General features: G+C 29.9%; 7 protein-coding genes across 7 annotated transcripts; 4 read left to right on the plus strand and 3 right to left on the minus strand.

Moving 5' to 3' along the window:
* Positions 1 to 4,803: 4,803 nt before the first annotated feature.
* On the plus strand, positions 4,804 to 5,121 carry OCT59_005275 (uncharacterized protein; the record flags this gene model as incomplete). The annotated part of the gene is made up of 1 exon (XM_066138266.1): positions 4,804 to 5,121. The coding sequence occupies one exon, from the start codon at positions 4,804 to 4,806 to the stop codon at positions 5,119 to 5,121; it is 318 nt and encodes a 105-aa protein (XP_065997423.1).
* A 678-nt stretch (positions 5,122 to 5,799) lies between these two features.
* Positions 5,800 to 6,236, plus strand: OCT59_005276 (uncharacterized protein; the record flags this gene model as incomplete). Its single annotated transcript, XM_066138267.1, has 2 exons — positions 5,800 to 6,096; positions 6,195 to 6,236. 2 exons carry the CDS (start codon positions 5,800 to 5,802, stop codon positions 6,234 to 6,236), a joined length of 339 nt encoding a protein of 112 aa, XP_065997424.1.
* Positions 6,237 to 10,463: 4,227 nt separating this feature from the next.
* OCT59_005277 (uncharacterized protein) lies at positions 10,464 to 11,080 on the minus strand (the record flags this gene model as incomplete). Its single annotated transcript, XM_066138268.1, has 2 exons — positions 10,464 to 10,832; positions 10,901 to 11,080. The coding sequence occupies 2 exons, from the start codon at positions 11,078 to 11,080 to the stop codon at positions 10,464 to 10,466; spliced, it is 549 nt and encodes a 182-aa protein (XP_065997425.1).
* Positions 11,081 to 11,643: 563 nt separating this feature from the next.
* OCT59_005278 (uncharacterized protein) lies at positions 11,644 to 12,441 on the minus strand (the record flags this gene model as incomplete). The annotated part of the gene is made up of 1 exon (XM_025310957.1): positions 11,644 to 12,441. The coding sequence occupies one exon, from the start codon at positions 12,439 to 12,441 to the stop codon at positions 11,644 to 11,646; it is 798 nt and encodes a 265-aa protein (XP_025176513.1).
* A 1,539-nt stretch (positions 12,442 to 13,980) lies between these two features.
* On the plus strand, positions 13,981 to 14,292 carry OCT59_005279 (uncharacterized protein; the record flags this gene model as incomplete). The annotated part of the gene is made up of 1 exon (XM_066138269.1): positions 13,981 to 14,292. The coding sequence occupies one exon, from the start codon at positions 13,981 to 13,983 to the stop codon at positions 14,290 to 14,292; it is 312 nt and encodes a 103-aa protein (XP_065997426.1).
* Positions 14,293 to 14,337: 45 nt separating this feature from the next.
* OCT59_005280 (uncharacterized protein) lies at positions 14,338 to 14,829 on the plus strand (the record flags this gene model as incomplete). Its single annotated transcript, XM_066138270.1, has 1 exon — positions 14,338 to 14,829. The coding sequence occupies one exon, from the start codon at positions 14,338 to 14,340 to the stop codon at positions 14,827 to 14,829; it is 492 nt and encodes a 163-aa protein (XP_065997427.1).
* An 8,107-nt stretch (positions 14,830 to 22,936) lies between these two features.
* On the minus strand, positions 22,937 to 24,046 carry OCT59_005281 (uncharacterized protein). The gene is made up of 4 exons (XM_025326341.2): positions 23,850 to 24,046; positions 23,673 to 23,781; positions 23,508 to 23,595; positions 22,937 to 23,432 (listed from the first exon to the last, which is right to left on the minus strand). Exons 1-4 carry the CDS (start codon positions 24,004 to 24,006, stop codon positions 23,103 to 23,105), a joined length of 684 nt encoding a protein of 227 aa, XP_025176516.1. The 5' UTR covers positions 24,007 to 24,046; the 3' UTR covers positions 22,937 to 23,102.
* Between the last annotated feature and the right edge of the window lie 67 nt (positions 24,047 to 24,113).

Raw genomic sequence — 24,113 nt, forward strand, 5'->3', positions numbered from 1 at the left:
TGCATCCAATATATATTACATTAGGTAATATCCCAATATGGCGTCGTAATAAACAGGATGCAAAGCAACTTTTGAGATATTTACCAATTTTAGAAGCTGCAAATAAAGATCTGGTTCGTGATACCTTTCATAAATCTTTACGTCATTTACTAGAACCAATTATTTTATTAAAAGATGGTATAGACCTTTTTATAAATAATGAAAATACCTGGTTTTATCCTAGAGTTTCAACTATTATTGCAGATTGGCCGGAGGCCGCAAGTTTTTGTTTAGTTTATAAATCCTCCAATTCAAACCTTCCATGTCACTCCTGTTTAGTTAAAAGGGAAAATCTTGCAAATATAGACTTATCGGTTAACGATGTAATACTAAGAACTCATGATGAAATGCGTAAACATTTTGAAAATGATACACAAAGATCTGTTTGCATAGAATCTGTACATAATTTTTTTTGGGATTTACCGTAAGTATGCAAAAGTAGAAATAATTATAATAACATATATAATTAATTATAAATATTTATATTATCAAGGAATATAAATATCTACTTGGCTACTGTTCCTGACAGAATGCATCATTTAGATTTAGGTTTATTTCGTTATCAAATTATCTTCACGTGCGATATCTTAAAATTGCAACATGTTAATGGTAATAAATTAGTTGAAGAAGTAGATCGCCATTTAGCAGCAATCCCACGTTTTCCCGCCATTAAAATTTTTTCCAATGGACTGCAGTCAATTGCAAGATTAACTGCTAATGAATATCGAAGTTTGATGAAAGTCATGATATTTGTTATTGATAATTTATATGATGAAAATAACAATGAAGTAGATAATTTTGTAAATAATGATGATCTTACGAAATTGTACGAATATTGGAATGAAATGTATATTTTAAGTAGATATGAAGAATTTAGTGAAAGTGACTTGGAGAAATTTAATGTATGTATTAAAATTTTAGTAAAATTGAAAATTTAAATTAAATAAATTAAATTAACATTTAAGTTTTAGAATGCAATACATAGATGGGCGCGGATGTTTGTCAAGGCTTTTAAATTTGTTTTTCCTTCCAATTTGAAGTTACCTAAATTGCATTCATGGGTTTATCATATTATTGACTCAATACGATCTTATGGCGCAATAAATGGCTATACTACAGAAACTTACGAAAGTCTTCACAAATATTTCGTTAAAATACCCTACCGAATTAGCAATAAAAAAGATGTCGAACCTCAGATTTTACGAACTGTAAGTATTTGAAAATTTTATTTATTATATATATTTATTATATAACTTAAGATGGAAATTAAATTAATAGATAAAACATCAAGCAATATCTATTAGAATGTCTCAACATTCAGTGAATCCGGCAAAAATACCTCGCACTTGTAAATTTTCTGCAAGACTCTTTGAATTCTCTTTACAAGATGCAAATACATTTTTTAATGAAAAAAAAGATTCTGTAGACAATAAAATGCAGACTGGTTTTGCTAGATTTATAAGTTGTCCGGATTCGTATACTGATTTACTTGATGGTTTCGCAATTATTGGTGAAACCCGAATAAACATATACGGATCGGTAACGCTGGAAAATGGTGCCATAATGCGTGCCAGCAAAAGGTATCATAATAAAGTATGGTTTAGCGACATAGCTATTTCAATGGATTCTGAAGAATCGAATGATTATATATCAGACAAAGGACTTTGTTATGGACAGGTATTTTTCCAATTTATGTAATAATTTATTATAAAAGTATTAATAAATATTTATTATTTATAGGCCTTATTGTTAGCAGAAGTATTAACAGACCCACCGCTAAATCTCGCATTAATTAATGGTACGATTTTAAATCTAAAAGGAACCCATATTTATATGGATGTCCTCACTTAAAATTGATAGAATTATATAACTTTGTAGCTATAGAGTCTATACGTGGTGTCGTTCGCATAGTACCCCGATTTGATAAACAAAATGAATATTTCGTAAATAAATATATTTTTTAGTCACTTGATATAGGAGTTTTGATTTATTTTAATAAAATTATATCCTTAAAAGAATTTATGGTCACGTTTTCCATATCATAAATAAAATGCAGATTTATTTATTTAATTATTAACAACACGGGCGTGACATAAATAAATCGTGACTGAAATTTGTGTTCAATTTGTGTTGATAATTCTGGTAAAAAATTTGTTAATTTTGGCCAAATTTCGTTAAATTTGTTAAATTTGTGTTGAGTTTGTGTTGAATTTGTGTTGCGTAATTTTTTATTTATCACAAGGGGATGATATTTAGTAATTGCATGTACGACGTACAAGATTTTTTTTATGATTTTTTTAAGAAATGTACGCAAAATATTTAATCAGAATATAATTGTTTTATTTTTAAATATGATATATTGATGATTTTTTTTTAAAATTCAATAGAATGTGCTAATAATAAATTGTTTTATTTTTAAATATAATATATTGATATTTATATTTAAATAACCAAAACATGTACATGATTTTTAATTATTTTTAATTGAAATCAAACTAAGATTTTTTTTTAAAAAAAAATTAAAATAAATTAAGTGATTTATATACATATTTAGAATCATGATATTTATATTTAGATAATCCATATCCGCATGAGATTTAATTAATATGTTTAATGATGAAAAGTCTAATAAATTAAATTTTAATTGAAACGAGAAATAAAATCAAACCAAAGAGGTATTGTTCAAATTTTATTTAAAGTGACATTTTACGACTTTCTTTCAAATTTTTACTCATCCCAAAATCAAATTATAAAAATAAAATCAAATCTAATAATGCCTCGCCAAACACGTTGTCGTTCCTATAACGTCCATTGGAACTGGGCTATGATGGACGAACTTGTCGACATACGCCGCGATAGAAACCGCGCCTACCATAATATTAATGGTAGAAGCCGCCAAGATTTTTGGGACTCTGTTGCCAATAGGTTCATATGACTAATATCTATAATTTTCTTTAAGAAAGAATTTAAATTCAAATTAACCAATCCATTTAATTGAATCAGAATAAATAGAATATTTCGAACGAGGGTTTCCGGGCAACAGTGCAGCCAAAAGTGGAGGAACCTCGTCAGGGATTACCATGTAAGTAAATAAATAAAATTACATTCATTTAAACTAAATGTATTTACCGAATATTCAAACTGATTTTGATATTTAGAACTATGTCCTTTATCGTAATGGTACCCCTGATCGGCCTGGGCGGCGGCTGTGGACGCGTACCGGCCAAAGATATTATCGCGAATTTAGAACGAGATTTTGGGAGAGGCCGGGTAATTATACTATAATAAAATTTTATAATTAATATTACATTCTATTTTACGTTCGCATTTTAAATTTGATAAATTTGATCAATTTTAGATACGCGTGACGATCGTAGGAGAAGGAGAAACTTACCTACGTATCGTAGAAGATAATTATTTTTATTTTTTTATTTATTAAGTGAGTAGCTAGGCCCAGTCCGTACCAAATATCGGCTGGAGACTCACGTTTTTTTTGGGCTGTGACTGATACTGACGTCCACGCCGTACAGCCTGGGTACTATTTTATAAAATAGTAGCGAACAAGTATCAAATGTATATTTTTTTATTAAGTTATAATAAAAATTAGAATTTACTTTAATTTTTAACATAAAAATTGTAAATAATAAAAAATTCGTAAATAAAAATAAATTTGCTTTCCCAAACTTAAAAAAAAAGGTGTTTATATAAAAGAAAAGGTGTTTATATTATTTTTGATTATTCAATAGTATCACATGCCCCTTGTATACGTTCTACTGCATACGCAGTTTACAATCTCGTAAATTTTCAAAACGGAATATTACGCAGGTTTACAGTCTCGTAAATTTTCGAAATATTTCAACCGTAATATTACGCAGGTTTACAGTTTCGTAAATTTTCGAAATATTTTAACCGTAATATTACGCAGGTTTACAGTCTCGTAAATTTTCGAAATATTTCAACCGTAATATTACGTAGGTTTACAGTCTCGTAAATTTTCGAAATATTTCAACCGTAATATTACGCAGGTTTACAGTTTCGTAAATTTTCGAAATATTTCAACCGTAATATTACGCAGGTTTACAGTTTCGTAAATTTTCGAAATATTTCAACCATAATATTACGCAGGTTTACAGTTTCGTAAATTTGCAGAATATTTTGACCGTAATATTGCGTAAATCTTACGATATTGTAAACTTACGTAATATTTTAACCGTAATATCACATAAATCTTACGAAATTGTAAACTTACGTAATATTTTGAAATTTTTCGAAATATTATGCCATAAACTTTCATAAACTTACAAAATCGTAAACTTACGCAATTTTTTGCGCTATAAAATTTCCTGATGTATAATTGATAACGTAAAAATTTTGATCAAGAATATAAATAGAATATGGAACACAATTCGAGATACGTTTAAAAAAGCTAATAATGAATTGCCGAAAAAGAAAGGTAACCCGAATAAAGAAGTGTTACCTAAAACTATCATGTTTTATAAGAGATTTTTACATAAATTATCATTTATTTTAACAAATTTAACGGAAAAAAAGATCATTAGTTTGAATTTAACTAATTATAGAGAATGTAAAAAATTTATAGAAAAGTATTATGAAATAATATCAGAAATATGTTTTAAATTTGCAATAGACATAGATGGACTGCTCGATAAAAATATAAAAGAGTTTAAAGAAATAGTCAAGATAGCCTTTAAATTAGTTCAGGTGAATTTTGCTGAAGAAAGTAAAATATATAAAGAAGAGAAAATGAAGTTTTATATCCAACGATGGTGCGAAGATATACAAGATAATAAAAAAAGGTTTCTAGATTCTACGTTGAATAGAAAAAGAAGAAAAATTGTTTTGGATAAAATAGTAATAGAAAAAAATTCAGTAAAACAATTAATTTCAGATAAGGAATTGATAGAAAATGAGTTGATCGAACATTTCAGATCATTTGCGGGAAAAAAGTTGAATTCAAATGAAAAGTTAAAAGGAAGATGGATTCGTCAATATAGTCCTATACAAGATATAAATGAATGTTGGTATAACGAAGTTATTCAACCTATTAGTGAGAGTGAATAGGACCATATGATTAGACAGCTAGCAAATAATAAAGCGCCAGAAATCTCCCAGATATCGAATGAAATGCTCAAACATATGGGAGCTTCAATGAAAAGTGTCACGTTAAAATTAGCAAATTTATGTTTACAAGTCGGTGATATCCCTGAAGAATAGAGACATGCGTTATTGTATCCTATCCCGAAGACAATGGATTGGGAGTACTCATTAACAAAAACTAGACCAATAATACTCCTAGAAACTTTGAGAAAAGTGTTAGTAAAAATTGTTACAAAAAGATTATTTAAAGTTATTGCGAAGCGTAATATATTAAAAGGAGGTAATCACGTGGGGCTACCTGGTGGATCTACAGAGGCGCCTTTAAGAATCATTAATACTTGTATTGAAGACGCAAAGAAGAATAATAAAGAGTTGTGGTTGACTTTTCAGGACCTCTCTAAAACTTATGATAGGGTAGATATTAAGATGCTTAAATTAGCATTGCAAAGAATTAAGATCCCAGAGGTTTCGATCTGTTTGATGATTAACTTATTTACGAATAGTAAAAAAAGTGTTATAAAAGAAAAAGGAATAACGAAACAATACACGTCTATCATAGGAATAGATCAAGGTGAGGTCATTTCACCGCTGCTATGAACAATTTATTATGATCCATTGCTCGCAGAAATTAATTCATTAAAAATGAGATATGAAATTGAGCATTGCTTTAAAAGTAATGTACAATCAGACCAAGAAGAAAAACTCAGAATTAATGTATCATCACAGTCATATATGGATAACGTCATGTGGATTACTAAAAGTAAAGCTCAGTTAGAGCAGATCTTGAAAATTGCAGATGAATTTAACATTATGAACAATATACAAACAAATTATGATAAGTTTGAAATGATAACGAACAAAAAGTTAGATAAAGATATTGTTGAAGTTAATTTCGGATCGTCAAAAAGAATGATTAAACCATTAACATCAAAAGAATCTGTGAGAATTTTAGGTGTTTGGATTAATTTAGATTTAAAAACTAATTATGTCTTTAACCAGTGCATGGATATTATTAAAAGATATAACAAAACAATTAGCTTCAAACAAATAACGGATTTGCAGATGAAATATATATATAATCACGTGATTATTCCTCATGTTGACTATAAAGCACAATTGTTAGTTTGGACAAATTCTCAAACAGAAAAATTAAATTCTACCTGTAGATATATGTTTAAAAGAAAAGCGTCATTGCCACTTACTACTCCTAATAGTATTATACATTTATCATTGGGTTATGCTATTAAAGATATTAATACGATTCAAGCTCAAAGACAGTTAAGTAGATTATACAATCAAGTGATATCAAAGGGTATGATGAAAGATATTTTTGAAATAGATTGTAAACAATTGCAAAGTGAATTACTATCTAATAAATCTCCATTAGCAACATGGAATATTAGTCTGAAAGACTTACAAGTAAAACACTATTTATTAGCTCGTGTTTTAGCACTCTTATACGACAATATGTTAACCATAAAATCAAGTGGTATGAGAGTTAATCAGATTCAAGGGGGATTATTACCAATAGTAGACATATGTACACATAAAGAAATATTTTCAAATGGAATTAATAAGGGACTGAAAGGGAAAAATATTTATTTCGTTAGTCAGTTGATGTCGTCAGATGGTATACGTCTTCTGAGATATAAAGATTTGAAACACAGAACTAAGATAAATACACAGGGTAGAATCCCTAGTTGGTTCAAGTTTATAGAAACTAAACTTATTAAAGATCCTTTAAAATCTAAGAAAGTAAAAACTGATTATCAATTAGAATATAATATACATAGTGTAACTACAAAAATTGATAATTTAAAAACAAAAAATTGGATAACAACCTTTCATGATCAAATAGGTAAACCTATAATTGGGCATGTTTTAGATAATCCAAGTGAGAACAAAATTCGTATAGAACATTGGATACAAGACCTAGAAAATGATCAAATATCACCATCAGTACAGTTACCAATCCTTAAAAAATGTGGAAGATGTGAAGTGAAAACGAATCAGATCAGAAATAAAAGAAGTAACACTAAAGTAAGGTGTATAGCTAGTGTTCCAAAAAAAAACCGATCCGATTTGTATCTGCGGATCTGATCTGTGACGGATCAGATCAGACCATATATTTTATGATCCGTGATCCGATCTGAATTAAAAAAATTTGATCTGTTTCGGATCGGATCAGATCAGATCAACAATTCATTAAAATCAGATCAGATCAGATTGATTTGAACGGATCTGGATCAGATCCAATTCAAAACCATTGCGAAATGGTAAATAAAAAATGTTTCGCAACGTTTTTTATTAAAATCGAAAAAAATGTTGCGAAACGTTTTTTTCTTCAATAAATTAATAATAAAAATGTTTCGCAATGTTTTTTATTAAAATATTTAAAAAAACCGTTGTGAAACGGTATTTTTTATTTTAAATTAAAAATAAAAAACGTTTCGCAACGTTTTTTATTAAAATCATTAAAAAAACGTTGCGAAACATTTTTTTTCAATAAATTAATAATAAAAAATGTTTTGCAACGTTTTTTTTATTAAAATAGTTAAAAAAACTGTTGTAAAACGGTATTTTTTCTTTTAAATTGAAAGTAAAAAACGTTTCGCAACGTTTTTTATTAAAATATTTAAAAAAACCGTTGTGAAATGGTATTTTTTATTTTAAATTAAAAATAAAAAATGTTTCGCAATGTTTTTTATTAAAATCATTAAAAAAACGTTTTGAAACGTTTTTTATTAAAATAGTTAAAAAAACCGTTGCTAAATGGGTTTTTTCTTTTAAATTGAAAGTAAAAAACATTTCACAACATTTTTTATTAAAATAGTTAAAAAAAACTGTTGCGAAATGGTTTTTTATTAAAATAATTAAAAAAACTGTTGCGAAATGGTTTTTTTCTTTTAAATTAATAATAAAAAACGTTTTGCAACGTTTTTTATTAAAATATTTAAAAAAACTGTTGCGAAACGGTATTTTTTATTTTAAATTAAAAATAAAAAATGTTTTGCAACGTTTTTTATTAAATTGTTAAAAAAACGTTGCGAAACGTTTTTTTCGATAAATTAATAATAAAAAACGTTTCACAATGTTTTTTTATTAAAATAGTAAAAAAAACTATTGCGAAATGGTATTTTTTATTTTAAATTAAAAATAAAAAACATTTCGCAACATTTTTATTAAAATCGTTAAAAAAATGTTGCGAAATGTTTTTTTTTCAATAAATTAATAATAAAAAACATTTCGCAACGTTTTTTAAATTTCGAATTCAGATCAGATCGGATAAATCCGAATTGAATTCAGACTGAATCGAATCAAGTCTGTTTCAGATTCGGATCGGATCAGATCCATTTTTTTTTGATCCGAATTTGGATCAGATCGAATCCATTTTTTTTGATCCGAATTCGGATCAGATCAGATTCATCTCAAATCCGATCTGATTCAATCCGTTCAGAATACTATGTATAGCAGATATTAGTATAGAGAATTGTGTTAAAGTTAATGCAAATTCAATACAAAATGATCGTTATATAGCAGACATGGCTATTTACAAGGCATTAGCTCAAGCAGAATGTAAATACTATGGAAAAACGTCTATGAATGAATGTATTATTGAAAAAGGGAATGGCTTGTTTAAATATATATATCCAAGTGATTATCGTAATGTGTTGATAGAAATTGCAAATAGTTTAACGCAAGAAACTGATATAGAGATTTATACAGATGGGTCGATGAAAAATATAGCAACTAACGAAATAATGATGGGTTGTGCGTTCGTAATTAGCGCTCTCACAAAGAAAAGTTTTAATTGTGGAATTGCAGATAATCCTTCATCTAATAAGGCCGAATTAATGGCAGTGATTTTAAGTTTAATGACCTGTCCTAAAGCTACAAATGTCGAAATATATAGTGATTCTCAATGGGTAGTTAATACATTTGATGATTTAAACTTTTTGACGATTAAAAATATAGAAAGATCAAAAGTTAATTATAAGGTTTTATGGTTATGTTTATTCAAGATAATCAGAATCTATAGTCTAAAAGTAAAGATAACTAAAGTTAAAGTGCATAGTGATTGTGATTATAATAAAGAAGCAGATAAGTTAGCTAAATCTGGTGCAGAGAAAAATGTATTAATAATAGAGGATAAGTTGTTATTACACAATGGTACAGTTTGTTGGAGAGATATGCCTATAGAACATAACCCTATTCTTATGATAAAGGGAATAAAGGACACTCAATTTATTGAAGAATTCCTAATGCTACACCGTAATGAAGTTTATAGACAACCAGATCTATTAAGGTTAATAGATTGGAAAATATCTTTAAAGTTAAATAACATAAATCAATATGATACATTGTTTGAGGATCATTATTTACAATCATTTAGGATTAAAATTTGTTGTAATGAATTACCAACTTGTGCTAATTTAAAAAAGCGTAAGCCAGATCTATATGATGAAGATTGGAAATGTAATTTTTGTAAAATAAAAGAAGAAACCTTTAATCATTTTTGGAAATGTAGTAAGATTCAAAATGTAGTGCAAGATATACTCATGCGATTAAAAATTTTTTTAGTTAAAATTATTCAAAAGATGATATAAATACGCAAGAATTATTAAATGGTAAAATTAATGAGCTTGGTATGTAGGATATTGGATGTTTATATGATTTTACATTTTTAATGAAGAATCAAGTCAGTTGTCAATTAATAGAATTATTAAGGTGCTATAAAATAATTGAAGAAAAATTGTTGTATAAGGTACTGAAACAAATAACTGGAAGAGTTTTATTAGAATTCAAAGTGCTTATTTGGAAATCAAGGAACGAGTTACAAATAAAGGAAGAAAAGCGGTGCAGTATTAGCGGTAAAGATAAAAAAGCTAAGTCACATAGTAATCGCACTGAAGTGGGTGTTAAAAATGTTAGCTGTAAGATGTTAGAAAGTAATTGGAATAAATGAAATGATTTGGCATTCCATCGAGGTGGTCATTGGGCAAATTTTTAGGTAGATCATGACAGTCACCTTTGAATTTGAGGTCACATCATAGTTTTTAACAATGATGTGATCGTTTAGGTGACAGGTCGACTTGTTCTTTTTGAAAAGTAGTCTTGTTTCATAATGCTTAATTTTTATATGTATTTGTTTATTTTATATTTTGTAAGTTTATATATGTAAGTAAGCGTGATTATAATAGGATATGATCGCATCTATAATAAAGTTTTTTTAAAAAAAAAAAAAATTAATACTACTAGTCTAAAATATTTTATATGGTTAATATATTATGATAGTTAATTAAATTTTATATAAGAATTTTAATAAGAATTTTATTTGACATTATGGATCCTTCAACTGATTTTGGTTTCTTTCTTGAATGGTGTCCAATATCATCATCATCATCATGGATCCCTTCAACCGATTTTGGTTTCTTTCTTGAATGGTGTCCAATATCATCATCATCATCATTTTCTCTATATTTTTTTAACTTTCCGGTTATAATCGATAACATCAATCCTTTGTATTCAGATCTCGTCCATTGAGGTGCGTTTAATGGAGCAGTTTCCTCTCCCAGAGCATACTGAGAATTATCGAAAACTCGTTTTCGTCTTCTTTTATCAACTGTTTGCTGATAAAATAATACGTCCAAATAGTCTCTTAAAAACATTCGCAACTAAAAAATACATTCAGATTACCAAAGTAGCTAATATAATGTACAATTTGCAAAAATTATTTACTTACGCAATCACTTCTCCACTTGATATCTCGTATTATAATACGATTTTCATTTGAATCATTGTCTGAATCAACTTCAGACTTCTCCGGACTATGATACGCATTTTCTAACATGATTGGATTGAGTTCCGATTGCTTTAACTTTGAGACAATTGGATTGTCTAATAGTTGTAAATGTCTGACCATGTTCGTTCGTCTTATTCGTTTCTATTCTCTCAATTTTAATGGCTAATTAGCTAATGTTTCATAAATAAACTCAATTAATATAATATTACCTCGCTTCAGCGTGAATTGCCATATTTTCTTTTGGTTTCTTCAGTTCGCTCAGATTCGGATTTCTCTTTTTTTAATAAATCTTTTCTCTGATGGCGGTGGCGCTGATGAATCATTTCGTATAGCACGCCTTCGCTAACTGGATACGCGTTGGTATCTAACACTTTGAATAGAGCGGGAATGATTATTTTCGTTACCAGATCCTTCTGCGACTCGAAAGTTTTATTGATGTCGAGTTAACTGCCTGTAGGCATTCGTTTGATATTCCATTTTACTTCTCGTTAAATATTTATTTGTGTTAGTTTCATGCATTTAAATAAATTTGAAATTAAATAATTACTTACACGCAAGTTATCTTTCGTATCTTTTGGTAATTCTGTTAAACTGTGATAAGTTACTTTCCTGGGAGCAGCTGGACTAGAATCAGTTTCCAATCCGCTAGTTCTCTCTAAACTTGAATTTGACCGAGAATCTGATCAAGAAGTTGATTGTTTTCGTTTTCTTTGCTTCTTAGACTTCTTAGATTTGGATTTCTTTTTGCTATTCTTGCTATTTTTTTTTGGTTGGTGGCTTTCATCATTGGAAGAAATGACCTCAGTAGATTTGTTAGAAGCTTTAATGGAAGATGATTTCTTAGACTTCTCGGGCATCTTGGATTTCTTTTTACTTGGTTGATGATCTTTTTTACCGCTCTCATCATCAGAAGAAACAAATCCGGTGGGTTTGTTCCTAAAATCTTTAATAAATAATGATGATGATGTATCCTGGAGTTTGGCACTCGATTCTGGTACCTTTGATGTTTGCTCTTTACCGCTCTCATCATCAGAAGAAACAAATCCGGTAGGTTTGTTCCTGGAATCTTTAATAAATAATGATGATGATGTATCCTGGAGTTTGGCACTCGATTCTGGTACCTTTGATGTTTGCTCTTTACCACTCTTATTATCAGAAGAAACAAATCTGGTGGGTTTGTTGGAAGCTTTAATAAATAATGATGATGTATCCTGGAGTTTAGTATTTAATTCTGATATCTTTGATGTTTGCTCTTTTTTACCGCTCTCATTACTATCAGAAGAAAAAATTTCAGTGGATTTGTTTGAAGCTTTAATGGATGATGATAATGTATCCTGGAGTTTGGTGCTCGATTCTGATATCTTTGATGTTTGCTCTTTACCGCTTTCATTACTATCAGAAGAAACAATTTCGGTAGGTATGTTAGAAGTTTTAATGGATGATGACGATATATCCTGGAGTTTGGCGCTCGATTCTGACATCTTAGTTTGATTATCTTCATCATATTTCCTCAAACATTCTAGCAAATATGTCAACCGATTGCTTTCACTAGTAGAAATTTTTGAATTTTTTTCTTAAATGAAAAATTGGTAAATAGTTAGTTCGTTAAATAGTTTCATATCGTTAACGAATAGACGATAAATTATTGAGGTTTCGTTAAATACTCAGATAATCGTTAACAAAATAGACGAAAAAGCGTTAAATAGTTTCATATTATTAACAAATAGACGATAAAATTGTTGAGATTTCGTTAAATACTCAGATAATCGTTAACAAAACAGACGAAAAAGCGTTAAATAGTTTTATATTGTTAACAAATAGACGATAAAATTGTTGAGGTTTCGTTATTATACATAAATATGTTACACAGTACAGAATGTAACCGATTGGAATGAAGCTTACTAATTTCGTAGACATGCTCCAATTCAGAGGCAAAACCAAATGGAATGGACTATTCTCCCTTTCATTGGTATGACTTTGGGTGCGACTTTTGGTATTTGATCTGGTACGGCTTCTGCCAGTTCGATGATGTGATCTGGTTCAGCTTCTGCTGGTTCGACGACTTTTAGTATGTGATCTGGTACGGCTTCTGCCAGTTCGATGATGTGATTTGGTTCGGCTTCTGCTGGTTCGACGACTTTTAGTATGTGATCTGGTATGGCTTCTACCTGACCTATCACTTTTATGACTTTGTTCCATAATAAGAGATTATTGTAAAAGAATTATTATTGTACCAAAAATTAACAAACGAGAAAAAGGGAGAATTTTTTTTTAAGAAAAAATGGCTTTTTTATGTCTATTTTTTTTATCAGTTTTTCTTTTGATCAATTTAATTACTCCGGATATACGATTAAGCTAACTTATACTATTAAACTATTTAACTTATATTATTAAACTATTTTCCAAACAAATCGAGTGATATAATCTAATATTATACTAAACTTTGCCAATTTCAAAAAAAATCGGAATAATTAATCCAATACTATACTAATTTTACTTAATTTTCCAAACAAATCGAATGATATAATCTAATACTATACTGAATTTTGCTTAATTTTCCAAACAAATCGAATGATATAATCTAATACTATACTGAATTTGCTTAATTTTTCAAAAAAATCAGAATAATTAATCCAATACTATACTAATTTTACTTAATTTTCCAAACAAATCAAATGATATAATCTAATACTATACTGAATTTTGCTTAATTTTGAATAAATCAGAATAATTAATCTAATACTATACTAAATTTACTTAATTAATATGAATTTTATACCGATTGATTAACATAACAGTGAACTTTCAGTATTAAGAAAATTATTGAGTCAATTCCGATATAACGCGTACCAATTCTATCTTGAATAATAAGTTATAATCTGATATATTGCAATTGATAATAATATGCCACCAAAACCTGCAATCAAACCCAGAAAAAAGTCTCATGTCATTGTAATGAATGTAACGGAAAATTAGTTGATTCAAGAACAAAAGTAAAACACGAGGCTGAATATGAGCAAATGAATCGTTCATCAAGATCTACAAAGGTCAGTAAATTAGTATCAAAGCGAGTTCAAATAGACAATAATGATGATGAAACTTCAAACGCATCCTCAAGTTCATCGGGTTCATTAAGTTCATCAACATCTGAATTGCAAGAACCAATTCACATCCTGACTAAACGAAAAAGAAAAGAGAAATTTAAAGCAGTGGAATCAGCTGTTAATGATGTATTGATTGATGAACTTGATAACGAAGATACTGGCTTCAGCTCACCGATTGATGATGACCAAAGTGAAGATTTGAATGATGAAACTTCTGATGATGAATGATTCGCTGCTCCTGAATTAGAGGATTTTGGCGATAATGAAGATTTCATGTGTGCTGATTCAGATGTAGAATTTTCTGAATCTTGGATACTTATATGGATATTTAAGTATCAATCAAGATTCCGTCATTCCGAGGTTTCCATATCTTCCTTGATTGGATTCTTTAGCCAAGTATTGAAAGATACTGATTCAAAAAGATTTGCTAATTTTCCATCCTCATCCTATTCTGCAAAGAAATTGCTACGCATTGACAAGACAACAAAAACATATGCTGTGTGCCTGAAATGTAACAATCTGTATAAAATTGGGGAAATTTTAGGACAAAATGAACAAGTAATGGAAGCGTCACCAGGACTCAAGTGTAGTCGAGTTGAGTTTCCTAAACATCTGATGAAAAAGTATAGGAAGGTTTGCAGAGAGAAATTGCTAAAGAACGTTCCAGTAAATAATGGTTATATAAAGCGTCCTCGCATAGTATTCCCTATGCCAGATTTAAAAACACAAATTTTTACTATGTATCAACGTCCTAATTTTGAATAAAATTTAGCAAAATGGGCAAATCGACATGTTAACGGAGATATATTAGCAGACATTTATGATGGAGAGGTTTGGAAAACATTCAAGTCAGATGATACCCTATTTTTTACGCCCGAACTCGCTGATTCTAATCTAGGAATAATGATTAACCTCGATTGGTTTCAACCTTTCGATTGAACAATATATAGCACGGATGTGATTTATGGGGTAATATGCAATCTTCCTCATGAAATCTGATTTAGACAGGAGAATATGCTAATCCTAGGACTACTTTCAGGACCGCACGAAGTACATGCAGATAACATAAATCATTTTTTATTGCCAATTGTTATGGAATTACTCGAATTTTGAACAGGAGTTATTATAAAAACACTGAATAATCCAACTGGCAAAACAGTACGAATGGCAATTATCTGTTGCAGTAGCGATATTTCTGCTGCAAGAAAATTATGCGGCCATATATCAGCGTTGGCAGCTTGTCATCGGTGCTACAAATGAGCTAATAATGGTAATTTTGGTAATTTTGATGATATGACTGATTGGTTTAAACCAAGGGATTTAGAAAATTTCCGACAAAATGCTATTGCATGGCGTAATTGCAAAACAAAAGATAAAAGAAATCAGCATATTTCAAATAATCTTGTTAGGTGGACAGAATTGTTAAAATTACCCTACTTCAATCCAATCAGACATTGCGTCGTAGACCCAATGCATAATTTATTTCTCGGAATTGCCAGTTGGATTGTAAAACGTTTATGGATTGATAGAGGAAAAATATCTAAGAACGATCTTAAAATTATGGAAAAACGAGCGGAAGCTATTAAACTGCCAGCCGACATGGGTTGAATTCCAAATAAAATATCGACAGGAGAAGGTTTTTCTGGATTCACTGCTGATCAGTAGAAAACCTTCATTTTGGTGTATTCAACACCAATAATGTAGGATTTGCTATCAGTGAATGATCGTGAAATTTTAGGAAATTTCGTAAGAGCCTATTTCTTGTTGGTTTGCCGAATCATTAATACCAATGAAATAAATAAGGCCCATAACAGATTACTCAAAATTGGTCAATTCATTAAAGAACATTATGGTGAAAATTTAATTACACCAAATATACACCTTTCTTTGCATATAGCCGAATGCTGTTGTGACTATGGTCCAATATACTCTTTTTGGTGTTATTCGTTTGAACGAATGAATGGGATCTTAGGTAAATATTTTAACAATAAATGTCTCGGATTTTAATTAATATATCATAAATTTGCCCTTTAGGTTCCTATCCCAATTCAAAACGATATATTGAACCGGAATTGCTAAGAATTATTGTGCAGAATTGCAGAATCAATGATCTTATATCTATTCAATCGGGCAACTAGAAGCTTGTTAATGGTCATAAGTTAATTGAACCTCGGCAAACAACTGGTTCATTAGCGGCATATGATGACCTCGGATCAGAAGAATTAGTGCAGTTTAAACGGATTTTCTGCAGCAAATTAGAAGATATGATCACTGGCAGTGAAATTTATCCAGGCAATTTATTAAGTCCAATTAAAAACCGTGTTGATTTACCCGACAATTTGTATGAACAGTTGATTACTTATTATAATGAAGTTTATGGTGAAAAGATGGATGTTGAATTCGGCTCCATGTCAAATCTGATCAGTCGAGGTTTACAGAATGATTCGTATGTAGTTGTTCAACCAATAATTAATCAATGCGGAAGAATTTGAGTGGCAGCTAAAATTTTTAGATCCGCGCTAGCACCTCGATATAAGAAAAATTCTTATATTTTAGCAAAATTTACCCAAGATAATGAATCGATAGAATTATACCCAGGAATGGTGCAATTTTATTTCAAGCATGTATTGCGACTTCCAACTATTGGTGAAAGAACGCACAAACTTGCTTACGTCAAATGGTACCTACCAGTGTTGGCAAATTTTGAGGTCATTTCACTTTTTTGAAATGACCTTAGGTCATTTTGTATATGATCACGTGATATATTTATGGTAAAATCATGACGCAATCAGGTCATTAAAGGTTATTTCAAGGTCATTTGCCAACACTGGTACCTACCGGTTAATGATCATTGAATTAGATTTTACTGCTGAGCTGAACAGGATGATGACCGCAGTGTTAATATTGAATTCTGGAAACTTAATGAATTTTATGAAATGTCTTGTGATAGTATAATTCCAATTCATAATATTTATAGCCAGTTTATTCCTACTAATTTTACAATTAGAACAAATAACAATAACAATAACAGCAGATGGAAGGCGAAAACTTATATGGCAGTAGTACTGATTAATAGGAAGTTCCATTTATAATTTCTATTATTAATAAATCGTAATAAATCAGTTATTTTATTTTATACTTGCCAAGTATACTTAGTAAATATTCATATCAAATGTATTGTCAAATATTATAAATTCAGTAAAATAATGTAATATATATGTATGGTATTATTAGACCAACAGAGTAATTTATAGCTACCAATCGGTTTATTCCTATTGGATTCAGTTTCACATATAGTAATAAACCAAATGATGACTATTGAATAATTACCTAATTTATTTAAATTAATAAATCCTTTCAATCCGGATAGCCTAAATTTTTACATAGTTATCAATCGGATATATGCCCTATTGATTACTAATTTTTGGCTAACCTATTAGTTTAATAGTTACCAATAGGGTATATACCCGATTTTTTAGCTTTCGGCCTGTGAAAGTAAAGCCAATTTATTAAATATTATTAAATTTATTATATTTTTAATACTTTTACACTATATTATATATAAAATAAATATTATATTTATATATATTCAAATTATTGATAAATATATAATTTAACATTTAATATTAGTATGATGAATTACTTATACAAGCCACTGTATTTATTACTATATAAAATGATTAATATATTATATATTTTATTTATTTATAAGTGGAGAAGTAAGTAAGCTTTTATATTAAAGTAATATTTCTAATTAGAGTCTAATGAATTATAATTTATTAAAAGTTAAAAGTTTAATCAAAATAAATCAAATAGTAATAAATCATATTAATATTATTAATATTGATTATTTTATTTTTGCTTAAATGTTTAGATATTTCAATGATTTTATACCATTCAATTCATTTTATTAAAGAATTCAAATAATATATAATTATATTTGTAACTTTAATGTTAATAAAGTTATTGCAATTTAAAGTTTTTATTGTTTTACAACAATTTGAAATTATATGATATAATGTTATAAACCAATTTTAACTTTAATTTGGATTTTAAGCTTCTAAAACTGAAATATTTTAACTTTTATAACTTTTAGCTTTTAATTTCAACTTTATATATATTATAAATATATTTTTTTATATATAAATAATATTGTATATATATTATATTAAATCTAATTTAAGATAATATACAGTGGCCTGCCAAAAATGACCGACCACTTGCGATTTTGCGATAATTTTGCCGATCATTACCAATTTTGTTTTTTGTTTATTTACGTAACGGACTAATAAAATTGCGCCAAATTTTTTTTCCCACCTCTCCCAAAACATTTTCTTCAAAATGTAATTATTGTCAATTTTCAAAAAGCTACTTCCTAAATAAATATGACTGACAAATGGAAGCTCTCATTTTTGAACGTGGTGAGGTTGTTGGTGCTTGGAAGTGTGGAATTAGCGAACGAGCTATTGTTGAGAAATTAAACCACCCCAAAACGACTATTCGCGACGTTATTGAAGCTTACAAAAAAGATGGACTGGAGATGCCTCCACCTCGGGTAGGTAGGCCACCTATACTAACAGAAAGAAATGGGCGTTGTTTATTAAGAAGCTTTAAGAAGGATAGACAAGCGAAATATTAAAGAACTACATGATAATTTTACACAAACTGCCGATGTAAAAGTAAGTGTAAGGACTGTTCAACGTTATCTTCGCATGAACAGGGATTTTTTGGGCGAGCTGGAGTCAGAAAACCGCTTTTGTAAGCGATTTGGGCTAATAGAAAGAAACGATTTTACCAAAGAAGAGAGAAAGGATTGGGGGGAAGAGTGGAAAAACATAATTTGGAGCGATGAGTCAAAGTTTGAACTTTTCAAAGGAAGTGGTAGAAGGTGGGTTTGGCGAAGGCCTCACGAAAAATATGATGTAGGGTGCCTTATTCCAACTTTTAAGTCGGGACAAGATGGTATAATGGTGTGGGGATGTTTTACGTATAATGGGCTTGGCCCTTTAGTTAGGTTAGAAGGAAGAATTAATGCTGCAGCGTATATAGATGTTTTGGACGATCATTTACTTGGGTTCATAGATGATTTAGGTGACGAAGAGTATCTTTTCAGGGAGGATAATGCTCCAATCCATACAGACGGGAAGGGTTCTTACGGAATGGAAAAGGGATAATGATATTGAAACTCTACCGTGGCCTGCACAGAGCCCGGATATGAACCCCATTGAAAATTTATGGGACGAGTTGGAAAGACAAGTCCGGGCGCGCAAACCACTACCAAAAAATCGGGAGGAACTTTGGTCTGTCCTGCGGGAGGAGTGGGGTAAAATCAGAATTCATAAACCCAAAATCTTGTTAATAGTATGCCTAACCGAATTAAGGCTGTATTAAAGAGCAAGGGTAACCCCACAAAATATTAATAAATGAGCCTTAAACTTTCAAATTTTGCCTTTCGAATAAATCAATTTTTTTATAAAATTCACTTAATAGTTTTTGAGAAAATTAAGTTTAAATTTTCGTAACGATTTTATAAATTTTTTATACCTCGCAAGTGGTCGGTCACTTTTGGCAGGGCACTGTATATATGAAATTATGAATTTTTTTAAATAATAAATTTATTTAAATATAACTTTATATTTCTTAAAAATTATAAACACTATAAATTTTCAATAAAAATGAAAATTTACAATAGAATAGCTATTTCATAATAAAATTAAATTAAGGTATTGCTAACATGACATTTTTAAAATTCTATTCTAATCCTGGTAAGGTAATAACCACTAGTGGTAATATTTAGCAAATTAAATACTGTATAAATATTGCAGATTTACAGCTACTATTTATTAGGATTAATTGAATAATACTAAGTAATAAAAAAAAATAAAAGGAAGAAGTATATAATAAAAGCTGCATATAGAAAAGTCTTTAATTCCATTAAAATAAATTCCTAATTTTAAATTTAAGTCTCTTTTTGATTTATTAAATAATATGACGTGATTTGCATTATATTTATTTTTCAAAAATTATCCTTAAAATCCAATTCCAAAGTTGATTAATATCCATTTTATCTAATAAATTATTATTAAAAAAGCTGGGTAATTTAGATCTATTTAATATACATTATTAACGTTAGATTAGTAATTTGTCATTATCTTTTATCCTCTAATTTACTGGCGAGAAATATACTGTTAAAATCAGGTGATAAGCTAAATTTTTCGGGGTGGTTACTTGATGTCATACCAATATCCAATCCGAAATTTTCACATAATTAAAGGGTCTAACCGTAGAGAATGTTTTCTTAGTGATAAGAATCTTACGTCTGTTATTAAGAGTGAACTCCAAATTTTTGATATAGTAAGGGAAGGGAAAAGGCTAGGATGTCGATTACTCTTACTCAAAATGTTCATTGTCCTGGTATCGATTACCTTGTGGTGATTGATTTCGAAGCCACTTGTGACGAGAATAACACAAATCCACAAACTGTACAAGTGACAAAGGTACTACAAAAATAAAGTATTTTCTTTGTAAGCTCGTGTTTACTTTCTGTCGGGTTTACGGTTGCTTCGGTGCTCGTACGCGTTCTCAAACCGTGTCCTGATATCATATTTGTTTTTTTTTTGTTCTTCAAGAAAGTTTACATTTTTAATGAGATTTATTACATGGTTTGCAAACGTTGTTGGCTTGCTTCTTTACTAGGAAACGGCAGAAATCATAGAATTTGCCTGGGTAATTGTTGATACCAGCACTTTGGATGTGGTTAGTATCGAATTATTCTACTTTATTTATCGTGTATTTTGTTAGTAATCAAAAGTTAGGGATCTTTTCAAATTGGCGCAATTCAATAATATTAATAAACATATAGGTGTATCAACACACTCAATATGTCAAACCAGAAATTACTCCTTTGACTCCTTTTTGCATCAATCTAACTAAAATAACTTGGGAAAACCTCGAAAAAGCGGGTACTTTACAAGATGCCATCACTGCTTTGGACGACTACATTCAAAAATACATCATCGCTAGTAACAAGACGTTTTGCTTTTGCACACACGGAGCATGGGACCTCAGAATCCAATTACCCAGAGAGGCAAGAGATAAACATATCGAATTACCTCCTTATCTGGGTCACTGTAGAATGTTCGACTTAAAACAAGAATATCAAAGATGGCAAGTGCACCACCCAGACGTAATATTAAAGAATAATTCTTTAAATGAAATGTGTGCTGCCTTTGAATTACAAGCGGCAGGTCAACCGCATTCTGGAATAGGAGACTCACTTACTATGGTTAACATTATTCGATACTTTTGTTCCTTCGGTCACCCTGATGTGTTTGTTAATCCCATTGACACCAATGCGGATTTGAACCAATTTAAAAAAGAAGAATCGAAAGTGATTCATTTGGCGGGTTTACCGTACGATGTTACACAAACCGAGTTGGAGGCATGGTTTTCAGGTCAGGGTGTCAGACCAACCGTATTATGGATGATTCGTACACCTGATCATCAAAAACCAAGTGGTTCTGGATTTGCGATTTTTGCGACACATGAAGATGCAATGGCTTGTTTAGAGATGAATGGGAGAACTTTAGGAGATAGGGCTATAGAAGTAAGTCCAAGCAGTGAGAGGGTTACTGAGGCAGCCGGAGCTATATTAGCATCATTTCCGGTATGTAAATATACATTTTTTTAGGTGACAAGAAACCAATCTGGATTTGTCTTTGATTTCACACTTTTTTATTTCGTTAACTGGTGAAAAGATAACCAAAAATCGCCTTCGGCCAGGTGACTGGGTCTGTCCAGCTTGTCAATTCCATAACTTTGCCTCTAGGAGAACATGTTTTAAATGCAATGCTATGAATCCAAATCCTTCTTCGGTACATGGAACACCTTCAAATTTTACACTAGGGGATTGGATGTGTCCGAATCCTCCTTGTAATTTTCATAATTACGCATCTAGAACTCAGTGTTTAAGATGCGGAACATTCAAACCTCAGGGAATGTATGGACCACCGCCGTCAAATATGTCTTTTCGTCCCGGAGATTGGATCTGCCCAAATCCAAATTGTGCATTTCAAAATTTCGCTTCTAGAACCGTTTGCATGCGGTGTAATACCACAAATCATATCGGATATGATGCATACGGGAATCTAGCACAAGACCAAGGAGGTTATGCTGGCGGTGTTAGTCATGGGCCTTCTTCTCCTGCTCCGGCACCTTTCCGGCCAGGAGATTGGTATTGCCCAAGTTGCAACACTCATAATTTTGCTTCAAGATTCCAATGCATTCGCTGCGCAATAAATAAACCACCTCAGGTTGCTGGTAGTGTTGCTGTCACAGCCAACATGAAACCTGGAGACTGGTTATGTGGTAATGAAATGTGCGGATATCATAATTTTGCAAAAAGAACACATTGTGCAAAATGTGGCATGCCAAATAATTCTACAGTGGGCGGAGAGAATGGTTTTCAACAATAATGTTACAAGTATTAAACTTATGGTCATATTAATGTGCCGACTAATTTATGGTTTTTCTTATAAAATATATTATTTTTTATTAGTGTATAAGAATTTATCTAGAAATTATTGATTTAATTGTGACGCGTTAAGAAAACTGTATGTTAAAGGAAAATGCGGACGCTTTAAGTTGAAGAATATGATTAGTGATATTATTTCTTTTTTTCAAATCTGATTTTTTTTTTGCATTCTTAACCTTGTAAATATTCTGTTGAAGTTTCTTTGCGCTATAATTTTTTATTTTCTTTAAAAATTATACTTTATCAATTTGTGATGTTAGTATTTATGGCGCAGTCATTTTGTTTATATCATTTTATTTTTTTCCTTAATTTACAATCTTTGCATCGTCATGTGTTTTGGGGGAAGGATAGCATTATTTCGTGTTTTTATTATTATGAACAAAAATTAAATACTTACGAAATCAAATATTGTTTCGGTTGTTCGTAGTGGAATATATATTTATATCCAAAGATTTCTTGTCTTTAGAAATTTAGTGTGTAACTGTATCGTAATAAATCTTTATTTTTAACAAGTTGCTTTCCACAAGTCATCTTTTAAAGGTAATTGATGGCATTTTTCAATTAACTTTAAAGAAGATTCAACAATCCGTTTATGTAACATTTCAACAGATTGATTAGCGTTTAAAATTTTCCATAAAGAATCGCTATCATTATCTTTTTCTTTTAACATATAAAATATTTTACGAACTTTTTCTTGTAAGGATTTTTTTTCATAACGTTCCTCGCCAAATCCACCTCTTTTTTCAGCTGCTTCAGCCGTTAAATCCATAAAAAAAATTATATCTGGACTTAACAGCCCTCTATCCGGTAAACAACACCAATCTAAGTCCATCCCCTAATATATATATGATTTTTTTTAAAAAGGGTTATTATTTAAAGGAGGAAGAGAAATATTATTTTTATTTGTTACCTTGGCAACTGAATATGAAACGCCAGAATATGCATATCTATCCACAATTAACGTTGTTCCACTAAGAAGTAAATTTTTCATATCTTTCCTACAATAAATAAATAAGAATAATTTTTTTTTTATTTAACTTGCATAAAATCATTTCAATTTTTGCTATAAACTTACATACACTCCCATCTATTTGCAGAAAATAATAAATGAATTGCTTTATCATCTAATTCTTTATCATTTGCTAAATATCCATTAATAATTTGTCCAATTGTCGTTTTTCGATCTTTAAAAAAGAATCGTTAATTATACTTAACTTCATAGTTTTGGTTTAAATTTTCAAATTAAACATACCAGGAAATTTCCAAAGTTCAACAGAATGTCCATTATTTTTCAAATACTCGAAAAGCTTCTTAGCTTGCGTTGATTTTCCTGCTTTATCACAGCCTTCAAAAAGGATAAAAGCTCCACGATTATTTATATTAATAGTGTCTCTATTTATTAAAGACATTTTTTTCGAAATTGAAATGATAAACTATTAATTTTCGCGACGCGTAAAATTGATCTGAAATTCCTTGCGCTTCACGTGTACTCACGTGCTGTGATAATTTTGACAGG

This window comes from Rhizophagus irregularis, chromosome 13 (assembly GCF_026210795.1).
Source record: "Rhizophagus irregularis chromosome 13, complete sequence".
NCBI lineage: Eukaryota > Fungi > Glomeromycota > Glomeromycetes > Glomerales > Glomeraceae > Rhizophagus > Rhizophagus irregularis.

Coding starts and splice junctions, on each gene's coding strand:
- OCT59_005281 (XM_025326341.2), bottom strand. CDS start 24,006: ATGTCTTTAATAAATAGAGACACTATTAATATAAATAATCGTGGAGCT. Junction 23,782..23,849: donor TGAACTTTGGAAATTTCCTG/GTATGTTTAATT, acceptor TCTTTTTTAAAG/ATCGAAAAACGACAATTGGA. Junction 23,433..23,507: donor TTTCATATTCAGTTGCCAAG/GTAACAAATAAA, acceptor TATATATATTAG/GGGATGGACTTAGATTGGTG.